This window comes from Crocuta crocuta, unplaced genomic scaffold (assembly GCF_008692635.1).
Source record: "Crocuta crocuta isolate KB4526 unplaced genomic scaffold, BGI_CrCroc_1.0 scaffold647, whole genome shotgun sequence".
Taxonomy (NCBI): domain Eukaryota; kingdom Metazoa; phylum Chordata; class Mammalia; order Carnivora; family Hyaenidae; genus Crocuta; species Crocuta crocuta.
Genome location: NW_027531286.1, coordinates 259,746 through 271,166, shown reverse-complemented (window position 1 = coordinate 271,166; position 11,421 = coordinate 259,746). Strand labels below are relative to the sequence as shown.

The following is an 11,421-nucleotide window of genomic DNA, read 5'->3' as shown; positions in this document are numbered from 1 at the left end:
GCGGGCCCGCCCCGTCGGCCCGCCTCTCCCCGCCCCCGGGCCCTACTGGGTCGCGCGGGGGCGGCCCCTGCGGCCTTGGCCTTTGTCAGCGAGGGCGCTCGCGCGGGCCCCTAGAATCTGAGTGGCTGGCCTGGCCCCGGCCCAGTCCCGGCAGACTGGGCTGACAAGGTCCCTCCGAGCCTGGACGGGGCGGTATGGATGTTGCGTACGGAGCACAGGGACTCGCCACCCCCTCCCGAGTCCCAACCCGGCTCCGCTTCGGGTCCTCCACCTCAGTTTTGCAGGTGGGAACCTGCACAGTGGAAGTCATGTGGCCCCCTCTTTCTTACTGGAATCGAGGGTCAGGGGGTGGAGACGCTTAGGAGACCGACCCTACAGTGCAAGCTGCTGGGCTGGGGCTAAGGTGGTCACACCCTTGCGGGGACACGGAGAAACGCCCTCGAGTGCCTCACTGCCCTGCCATCGGCTCGCCAGGGGCCTGGGAGGCAACTGCTAAACATCTCTGAGTCTTTGTTTCCTCGGCTCTAAGGGGCGAGAGGCTGCGGGTGACCCCGAAAAGCAAAGCTGGGCCTGAGGTCCACTTTTGCACGTCTGGCTGGACTCACAGAGGGTATCCTGGGTGGGGCATGGCAGGACAAGTGCTGGCACCGGGCCTGGGGTGAATGGGGAGCACTGTGAAGGTCCTGGGTCAGTGTGGGCAGAGCCGGGCCATCCGAGGTCGACTCAGGCCTCCACTGCCTACTGGCTGTGTGGCCTTGGGTGGGACACTTTACCTCTCAGAGTCTTGGCTTCCTCAGCCAGAAAACCGGGCTGGGCTAACACTTGTCTTCTCCCACTCCCACTCCGAGGGATGTTGTAATCCTGAGTGAAGTGATGAGTGGGCAGTCTGCCCCCTAGTGTTGTGCCCAGAGGGACTGGGGAAAGGGAATACTTGAAGTGCACATACTCTCCTTGCCATACTTGTGTCTACACCTGTCCACCATTGGCACTAGTTTCTCATTTATGAAAATGCCCAAGGCCCTGCTTGACACAACAGTACTTACTGTTGGCTCTGATGCTGATTATCATTACAAGGAGGAGCTCAATAAATTGGTCTATGTCCTTAGGAAAGTCACCCCTCTTCTTCCCTGTGCCTCAGTTTTGTCTTTAAGATGGGTACGTTTCCTTGACTTGAGCGAATTTGAAATGTGCACCAGTAAAGGAGGTAGTATTCTCCAGCCACCAGTGGGCAACTCAGGCTAGCGAAAGATCCCAGTACTCCTGGGACCCTTAACCACGCTGTGTTCTTATGCTCACAGTTAATAGGAGCACATGAGGTCCTGGGTTAGCAGCTTAACATGGAGGATGTTGCATTCTTGCAAAAACCCTGATAGGATATCATTTTATCGATTGCAGGAGGTGGGGAAATTGAGGTTAATAGGTTCCTTGACTTTCCCAAGGCCACCCAGCCTATCCTCAGGTGTCCCTGAACAGGAGACTAGCCTTACTGATACCTTCCACCACACCATCCCCTCCACTTTCCCCAAAACACACACACACACACACACACACACACACACACACACACACACACACAGTATCATACAGAGCAGTCCACTCACTGGAATCATGAGCATCCCTAGCCTTGGTTCCTCCCCATGGAAATGCAGGAGGGGTATGTGAGAAGGTAACAGTAAGTACCTACTGGGTTACAGGGGCTCTCTGTACAGTCACAATCTCCTGGTGATGTAGTAACCGCTATTCCATTTAACAGGTGAGGGGACTGAGGCTCCAAGAACTGGAAAGGGGCAGAGCTGGGCCAAGTTCAGGACTGTATCACCCTCCACCACTACCTCCAAGTTCTCCCTAGGATGGTACTATGCTCTTTGCTTGTCTCTTCTCCCAGAGTCTAAGGTTCCCCGCTGGAAATGGGATTGGAACATTCCCCTGCCTCGTTCCCAACACGGTCAGGAGAACTGGGAAGAGCTGGAATCCTAGTGGGGTGTGTGTGTGTGTGTGTGTGTGTTGCAGTCCTCCCACGTCCAGCTGCACATCCCCATCTGGGCACCCCCCCAACTGTGGCAGTGTGATGCCCTGGAAATAAGAATTCTCACCACATCCCCTTTTCACCACCCACCAGTGCCTTCTGTCCCTTAAGAGCCCTAGGTCTGGTCTCTGTGGTCCCCACCAGCTGTGTGGCCTGGGGCAGACCCCTCCCCTTGGAATCTGTACTCCCTAAGGCTCTAACAGCTGTCTTCAACTGGGGATGATGCCCGGGTCAGGCCTGTACTTAGAGCCTCGTTTTCAGATTTTTTGTATCTCCAGAATCTCCACCTGTCTCCCGAGCTTGCTGCCCCCAGGAGTGGCCCGGAAGCAACCCCAGCAGCACACTGAGGCTGCCTTGGCTCTCAGGGAGAAGTGACACTTAGCCAAGAGGAGTCGGGGTCCAGTTCAGACTTGGTCTCCATGGCAACTGAGGGCCACCAGGCCCCAGCCCAACATCCACACCCCTCCTTCCTCATGTCTGCCCCTCCAGGCCCAGCTCCTCTGTCGTCAAGCATTTTCCCTGCCGCACCTTTGCACATGCTGTTCCTCTTAACCTGAGCTGACTCAGGTTAACCTCCCGACTTCTTGCCCCACCCCCACCCCCCACCCCGTCCAAGGAAGGAAGCACAGTGCGATGGAGAGGAGGGCAGGCCAAGGCCAGAATTTGAATCCTTCCTAGCTGTATGACTCAGCGCGTGTGCCTTAATCTCAGAATCTTAGATAGAAATGGTAACACCTTCCTCCCTGGGTTATTGTAAGGATTAAATAGCAAAACCTCCTGGTTAGTGCTCCATTAACATAGTTATTAGCAGCAGCAGCACAGCAAGGGGCATGGTGGGCACTTGGTAATAGCAGCCTCTCTGTCACAGCCAGCGCTGCGAAAGTCCCCCCTTCCCTCTGCTCCTGACTGTCCACAAGTGAGGTTCTAAAGCCTGCTTCCAGCATCTTGGCCACAGCGAAGCCCCAAACTCTTGCTCCAGCCTCCTTTCTGCCCCGTCCTCACTGCTCCAGCCACTCAACCCCCACCCAGCTCCCTGCTTCCTCCTCCCTGAGCCTGTGCTCAGCCTCCCTCCTGCCCACAGCACACGCCCCCTCCTGTGGGGAGTTCCCACTCGAGCCTCCCTCACCCTCCCGCCTTCTGGTAAGACCTGCTCCACAGCCTTTGACCATTCTCTGATCCTGGCACACAGGAAACTGTGCTGTCATTCAGTAATTTGGTCTGTCGTCCACTAGACTGTGAATTCCACCGGGCAGGGAACCAAGTCTGATTGTCTCTGTGTCCCCAGAGCCCACTTGGCGTACAGTCCAGCCCACAGTGGGTATCAGCAGATGCCAGTCCCAGCCTGCTGCCCACCCATCCTTCACGCAGGGGCTGGCGGCACTGCACTCATGCTGGACACGCGGGATTTGCGAGGGCAGCTGAGCAGCAAGGTTTATAGAGGAACCCAGGGCGGCGGCAGGGTTAGTATATCTGGAGCTGGGTCGGCAGGCTCGGGGCACAGCCAGCCTAAGCTGGGGGTCAGGGGCCCACGGCCCCTTCACTCCCCCAGGGACACAGTGTAGGCGGCATGATGTGGGACACCCCAGGGAAGCCCAGGACAGAGCTGGTGCTGAGGGCCCCATCATTATGACTGGGGGAGGGGTTTGGGGGACCGGAGTAAAGAGGGGAGGAGCAGAGCCCATCCAACGTGTCTATCCGGTGTGCTATGTGCCAGCAGGTAGAGTCCCACATGCAGAGCTCCCTCTGGGCTGCAGAAGGTGGGGGACCGGGCAGCTGGGCCGTGGCAGCCAGGGCCCCGGGAGAGCCTAGTCCAGTGGCCCCTGGAAAATGAGGCGGACACAGCCATGCTCGCCGGTGAGCCAGGCCCCACAAAAGGGGCAGGCAGCATGGAAAGCGTGGGTGCCATGGGGCAGTGGTGTCTGGGCCCAGTAGCGGGCAGTCTTCTCAGAGCAGACATGGCCGCAGGGTGCAAAGGCATGGCTGGGTGGTCCAGGGTCCAGACAGAGGCCGGCCTCCTGGCCAAGCCACAGGGGGACGTAGGGTCCCACGAGGCGACAGAGAGGACACTCACGCTCCTGGGGGCCCCGCTCTCTCCTGCAGCCCCAGCCGTGGTAGCCGTGGACGTGGCCACAACGGACGTAGACCCAGGGCTGCTGCTTGTCGGGTGCAGTGCGGCCACGGGCCGGACTGGGGAAGGCCAGGGTGCTGAGGCCCACGGGGCACTGGGGCCGTGCTGCGTTCGCCTCCTGCCGCTGGGCCTCCAGCTGCTTCAGCGTGGGTGCCCTCAGCAGCCCGGCTGGCGTGCGCCACAGCAGCGTGGCCCCACACAGGTCAATGAGGGAGCCGTCCTGCAGCACATTAGACTCGTTTTCCACCTGCCAGAGACAGCAGAAGGGCCTTACTGCCCAAGAGGCCCCCGAACTCCTGGCCGTTGGGCAGCCGTCACCCCAGCCAAGCCACCTGTCCATCCCACTGAACCTCCCTGGAGAGAACACCCTGGAGCAGTGAGGCGGGCTGGGGCAGAGGGCCCAGGAGGCCTGAGAACCCATGTGGGAGGGCAAGTCAGTGCTCCCAGGCATGCGCTGTCCCTCCCAGTGGGTCGTGGGCCTTGGTCACTTTATCTGTCAGATCAGGAGAGCTGGACCAACACAAGATTTCCCCCAAGCTCTCCCCTAAGGGCAGAAGTGGGAAACTCTTCTATCTGAGACACACTGGGGGCTTCGCCCAAGGCAGCTGTCCTACCGGCTGCTGTAGTTAAAAGCCAAGATTCTAGAGCCAACCTGCCTGGGTGTGAATCCTGGCTTCGCTGTTTACTAACTTTGCATCCCTGGACAAGTAACTCAGCCTCTCTGTGTCTTAATTTCCTTATCTTCCAGATGGAGTCTGTATCCCATTATCTCAAGTGGTGCTTGTGAATCAATCAATGCAAACATCGGGAACAGTGCCTGGAACATAGTAGGTACTCAACAAGCGTGTGAAATATTCACACGCATCGTCTTTAAAGATAACGTTTCTGCAAATCTCCCCATAGAATCGGTGCTCTGGAGAGAGAAGCTGTGCTCTTCCCTGAGATTTTGCCTTCTGCTTACCGGGTGTGCTCATGCCCCAAAGGAGGTCTGTGAGGCCCGTTTGAGGCGCTTAGCCCCATGCCCTGGGGCAGGCCCCTACCTTCTCTCTAGGACTCTGTCCCAGCTCCTAACATTAGTTCTCTGATCTGTGCCACGTGGAGCATTCACTGTCACCTCCATCAGAACTACTCCAGGGGCCCTTTCCTGCTAGTAGAGGATAATAAAGCTAAATCCGTCCGAACGTGAGAGACGCGTTACAAACTGCCAACACTCTGGGCTATATACGGCTCACACATGGGCCAAGTGTCATCCTCATAAGAGACTAAAGCCACCTGCTACTGCACAGTGCTTTTATGTGCATTTATCGCACCTCACCCCATGGACCTCCAGCAGTATGCGGGCTACATTTTGGAGCTGCTGGTCTGGTCCTCTCTGTGGGGCAAGTGGGACATGACCCCCAGATGAAGCCTGTTGGAGCTCCCTGTGTAGGAGGGCTGGAGGTCAGGGGGAAGGGGCTGGGAAGGATGGGGGGGTGGGGACGGAGCAGGCCACCTACCAGCTTCCCTCGCTGCTGTGCCGAGCGGCTGTCCCTCAGAGTGTACACATTCCCACAGACTGATATCTCCCTCCAGACACCCGGGGCCGAGTCCTCAGAGAAGCCGCCTGCTGGGTGCATCACGAGGACCCCATTGGTGGTTAAGCCGTCCATCAGGCCGTCGGGGGTCCGCCACTTGGCTGCCCGCTCCTGGGACCACACGTGGGATCAGACCATATCCCCGAGTGGCCCCCAGCAGGCCGCGAGCCTGGGATGCTGCTCTAATACCCTCACAGTCAGAGAGGTAGCCCACAGAGGACCAGAATGGGCGCTGCATGGCCACGGGCATCACCCGAATTCCTGGCGTCTCGCTGTGCTCATTTTTTTTAAGTGGCGTTGCTAATGCCCGCATAGGTCATGGTTATGATGACTGCCCGCTGGTCCATCACCCCAGGACACTGCCCCTCCCCACCCTGCCCCTCTGCTCACTCTCAGATAAAGTGCCGGTCCCTGCCTGGGGGGCGGGGAGAGGGGCTCACTCACTCCAAGGAAGATGTTGCTGGAGGCATCGAAGCCAGCAGCATAGATGCGGGCAGTATAGGGCGGCCGGCGGTCACAGAGGATGCGGCAGGCATAGCGGGAGATGGTGCTCTGGGCAGAGGGGCCCTCGGCAGCCCCTCCTCCAGGCGATGTGTCCGTTACCACAAAGTCGATCATGTTCTCAGTGGAGCGGCCGATCTGTGAGGAAGAGGAGGGCGAGCACAGGGCTGCTGTGCACAGCCCAATCCCACAGGCTTCCTACCCTAGGGTTCCCAGTAGCTGCTCTACACGCAGGGTCACCAAACAGTGAGAAAGGGGCAGTAGCATCCCAACTCCCCAAGCACTCTGCACTCTCAGCTGGGGTCTCCAAGTCCAGTTGCTAGGATCTGGGGCTTCTCTGTCTCCCCCACTCAATAAAAATGAGTTGACTTTTCTTTGATAGATCAGTGTCTAGCCCATGGTAATACCCATGGTCTGAGAGTGCTCAAACATTAGCAGCAAATAGTGAATTTTCTGAATTTACTAGACACCGTGCTAAGCACATCATGGACAGTATCTCAGCTAATCTTCCCAATAATTCAATGGGGTGGGTATATTGTGGGCCCCACTGCACAGATGAGGAAACTGAGGCCCAGAGAGACTAAGTGACTCTTGCCCGAAGTCGCCAGCTAATAAGTGATGGAGCTGGGATCCGACCCAGGCAGTATGACTGTCGCACCGCACTCTGAACTCTTAAGCTATATGGCTTCCTGGGGCTTGGAAGTCTGGTCTTGGGTTTTAAATTTTGATATAGCCACTGATTTGCTGTGTGGCTCCAGGAAGTCAACAGCCCTCTCATAGGAAGCCCTGCTTCCTCATTTGAAGAGTAGTCGATTGCACTGAGTGCCCCCCCCCCCGCAAAAAACAAACAACAACAACAACAAAAAAACACACCCTCACCATGGCCTTCAGCCCTCCAGGGCTACCCTGGAATGCCTACAGTGCTGCACATTGAAGCCCAGTGGCTCGGCGGCCAAGAGGCTTGCAGAGGGGCCTGCGCATACCTGGAACATATCTGTGTCACTGTCGTGTGTGTACTCAACTATGACCGAGTGGCTCCGGGACAGTGTGTATGAGATGCTGTGCTGGCCACGGTTACTCAGTGCCTGGTGGGGAGAAAGGAGAAGTCACTTCCCAGGGCATGGGGCCAGGAGAAGTGTGAGCCTCTGAGCCAGGAGCTGGAATCCAAAGCCCACTGGCCAATCCCGGCAAAGGGGCAGCTCTGTCCTGTGCAGCTGGCACTGTACTCAGGTTGCCTTATCTGACCCCTACAGCCACCCCAAGAGGGAGACCTACCTATTATTCCCAGTTTATGGCTGAGGGAACTGCAGCTCCGGGAGAAGAGATTGGCCAAAAGTCACACAGTTGGAAACAGGAGACCATGTGTCTTCCCCCAAATCCTCTGAAGCCAAAGGCTTTTCCTTTGCCATTGCTGTGTGACTATCCCAACCCTTCTCTGAGCCTTTGGCTGCCTCTAAATGATGCTGATAATTTCCATTCAATGGCTGGGGTCTGGTTATCAAAGGAACAATCTGCAAGCTGTAGAGCGCTGTGCCCACAGGGGATGCCCTCAGCACCACTTCCCTGGTAGCCCGAGGCATTGAGTGAGGACACAGGGGGCTCCCCCCTCCAGTAGGCCTGTGGGCAGTCAGGACTGGGAAGGCTGAGGACCTGGGATTTGGCCAGGGGGCACAGGACTTTTGTCCAGGTCTACTGAGACAGGCTGCTTGCCTTGGAGACGAGCGGCGTAGAGATGTGGTGCATGACGTCTGGCTTCACTCCGTTGGCATGGGGCCGGCGGCTCAGTGCCAGGCGGCTCCTCCGGCGGCCCTTGTCCCCACTTGCCAGACACCCATTGTAGCTGTGGATGTGGAGGGTTAAAAAGAAGGAATTTCAGGGAGAGAGAGAGAGAAAAAAAAAAGAAAGAAAGTGAGCCCCCAAGAGATTTGGAGGAACTTCTAGCTGCCGGGCAGATTCTACCATAAATAACACTAGAACCATCTGAAACTAGAAGACCCTCCCTACTATATCATATCAGCGCCTTTGGGAAGTAGGGTGAGGAGCAGAGTAGCTGCAAAAGACCTTTCATTCAATTAACCAGTGTTTCCTGGACGCCTGAGCCATGCGTGACCAGAGGCTGAGCGGTGGAGTGGCATCGGGGGCACACCACAGGTCAGTTCTGTGCCCACAGTGGCAGGGGAGCGGGGGTCCTGAGCTTTTCAAGGAACCTGGGCACCAACTGCACCACAGGCCCAGAGGCAAGAGAAGGGAATTCTGGCCCCAGATCAGGTTTCTAGAAGAGGGAACACCTTTACTGGGCCCTGAAGAACTGGAAAGGATTCACCCTTTATAGCAAACTGTCATTTATTACACCACAAGTATGACTGGAAACCAGAATGGAAGAAAAAACAAGAGGGGCGCGTGGGTGGCTGGGTTGGTTAAGCATCTAACTCTTGGTTTCAGCTCAGATCATGATCTTACAGTTCATGAGTTCGAGACTTGCATTGGGCTCTGCGCTGACAGTGCGGAGCCTGCTTGGGATTTTCTCTGTCTCTCTGTCTCTCCTTTCCTCTCTGTCTCTCTCCTGCTCGCGCTCTCTCTCTCTCTCAAAATAAATAAACTTTAAGAAAAGAAGAAAGAAAGAAAGAAAAAACAGACCCACAATGCCACCACCTCCGTATATCCATACATGTCAAACTTCTACCTTCCTTCCAGCTCTTTTCCAGAGGGAGTGATTGTGGAAGGCAAAGATGGGGTGAGTCACAGCCTTGATCGCTGCCATGGACTGGAGCCTCTCGTGTTCCTGGTGCTTCACGTTATTAATTTCCTAATGGAATCTGTGCAATGTCCTGCCAGGCAAGTGCCTTTCTTCCCATTTTACAAATGAGAAAAATTGAGGCTCAGGGAGGTAAATGGACCTGCCTGAGGTTCCAGGCTAGTAAGTGAAAAAGTCAGAGATTTGAACTCGGGTCGTCTCACTCCGGCCTTTCTTGCAGAAGCCCTTCCCAAGGGAAGGCTCACCCCAAGCAAAGGCCATGAGGCTGGCAGGGTTTGGTGAGATCAGGGAGTGGTGATTTCGGTGGTAAGCTATAGTAGAGGAAGATGAAGCTGGTAGAAGGACCCTGAACACCAAGCTTAAGAGCCTGGACTTTATTCTGGAAGACTAGGGAGCCATGGAAGGATCTGGAGCAGCTAGTCCCAGGATGAAGAGCTGCCAAATACAGAGAAGGACCACTTGAATCAGTGCCTTCTCATGAGCTTATTAAAATACAGATTCCCTGGGGTGCCTGGGTGGCTTAGTCGGTTAAGCATCCGACTTTCGCTTAGGTCATGATCTCGCGGTTCGTGGGTTCGAGCCCCGCGTCGGGCTCTGTGCTGACAGCCAGCTCAGAGCCTGGAGCCTATTTCAGAGTCTGTGTCTCCCTCTCTCTCTGACCCTCTCCTGCTCACGCTGTCTCTCTCTCTTAGAAATAAAAATAAAATAAAATAAAATAAAATAAAATAAAATAAAATAAAATAAAATACAGATTCCCTGGCTGTACCCATGGAGATTCTGATTCTGTAGGTTTCGGACAGGCCTGTCAATGAGTATTTTCAATGTGCTCTCCAAGTGGCTCTGTAACCAGCGTGGGGCTTCACTGCTCTACAGAGAATAAAGAGCCGTCAAGAGGGGCTATACCCTTAGGTCTGCGCTCTCCCCCATCAGTGGCCTCACCCTCAACTGGGAAGTCTGGTCTTCCTTTGGGCCACCAAGCAGCTGCTCTTATCATGCAGGCATCCCTTAGAGGGGAATCACTTTTGCCCTGTAAATTCTTCCCACCTATGGGGTGTGGGGCAGTTCAGGACACGGGCTTGGGGCTCAGATGGGCCTGGCTTAAATTCTGGCTCTTCCACTTATCACCTGACCTCTGTAAAATGGTGCTAATTCATCAGGACCTACCCCGCAGTTTCATTGCGAGAACTAAATGAGATAAAGCATTTAAAAAATGCCTGGCACAAAGTGCAACAGATATACAGCAAGCCCTTGATAAATGTTCACAATTATTATTAGGAAAAAAGCACATGGCGTGTACATGTCAGCAAACAGTAGCCACTATTATTTCTAAATAATCATAATGACAGCAGAGCTTATCAAATATTTCCTTCAGGGCACACGGCAGAGAGAGAGGCCACAAGGGGGTGCGGATGGGGAAGGAAGAAGAGTGATCTGTGCCTGCGGGCAGAGCTAAGTGGCTGGTGCAGGGATCCTGGTCAGGCAGAGACCAGGAAGGGATGCGGTTTACCCAACCACCACCAACTCACATCGCTTCCTCTCTCCTGGCCTTGGTTTTCTCATCTGTAGCGTGAGGTCGGCTGTGGCTTAGTGACAGTGCACTAGACCTGGAGTAAGAAAGACCTGGGTCCAAATCCCAGCCCTGCCACTTACCAGCTGTGTGCCCTTGGACCAGTCACTTCCCCTTTCTGAGCCTCGGTTTCCTCACCTCCTTCCTCACAGCATCTTTGTGAAGATTGAAATGAAATAATGTCCATGAAAGGGCTTGGCACAAGCCTGCCTCCCAGAACACTTGATCTGTGCCAGGCACTGTTCTACGTGCTTTACAGAAATCACCTCATTCATTCCTCCTAAAACCCTCTGAGGTATCATTACTATCCCTGTTTGTAAGATGGGAAAATGGAGGCACAGGGAAGTTAAGCTACTGGCAGAGGCAGGATTTGAACCAAGCATTTTTGCTGGAGAACCAGAGGTCTTTACCCCAGACTACATATACTAGGTGCTTTATGAAAGGCAGAGGGTGCTACTTTTTTTCTGATTGGAAACTTAGGTGGGCAGGTAAGAGTTTTCTCAGCAATTTATTTTAAAAAATGGGAAGATAAAATAATAGGAATCAAGGTGGGTTTGGTCAGCTCTGTCTCTCAGCTGGGAAGGTGAGGCAAGACAAACAGCAGAAGGTCATATGTGGGGAGAGCTGGGGCCCTTGGTCTGGTTGCCCTGGGGGATGCCTGGTGCCCTGCCCCACCTGGGCGGGGGTCGCTCACCCCAAGACGATGAGTTCGCCATACTTGATGGGCTCCTCGCCTGGCTGCGCATCTTCACCAGGAGAAGAGAGGACACAAGAGCTCTGGGTCCCTGGGTGCCCGAGGTCTGAGGTTCGGGGAGACCCCACTTCAGGGTTTCCTTCTAGCACCATTCTGGGCAGCGTGGGAGAGGAGAA

General features: G+C 55.3%; 1 protein-coding gene across 4 annotated transcripts; it reads right to left on the bottom strand.

The window, feature by feature from the left end:
• Window positions 1-3,431: 3,431 nt before the first annotated feature.
• Window positions 3,432-11,421, bottom strand: PELI3 (pellino E3 ubiquitin protein ligase family member 3). 4 transcript variants are annotated; one of them, XM_077771419.1, is made up of 7 exons: window positions 11,246-11,421; window positions 10,635-10,706; window positions 7,940-8,069; window positions 7,213-7,314; window positions 6,173-6,367; window positions 5,651-5,839; window positions 3,432-4,401 (listed from the first exon to the last, which is right to left on the bottom strand). In XM_077771419.1, exons 1-7 carry the CDS (start codon window positions 11,395-11,397, stop codon window positions 3,832-3,834), a joined length of 1,410 nt encoding a protein of 469 aa, XP_077627545.1. In that variant the 5' UTR covers window positions 11,398-11,421; the 3' UTR covers window positions 3,432-3,831. The 4 variants fall into 4 exon arrangements, with proteins under 4 accessions (XP_077627545.1, XP_077627544.1, XP_077627546.1 ...); XM_077771418.1 differs by lacking the exon at window positions 10,635-10,706 and adding an exon at window positions 10,511-10,588; XM_077771420.1 differs by lacking the exon at window positions 10,635-10,706.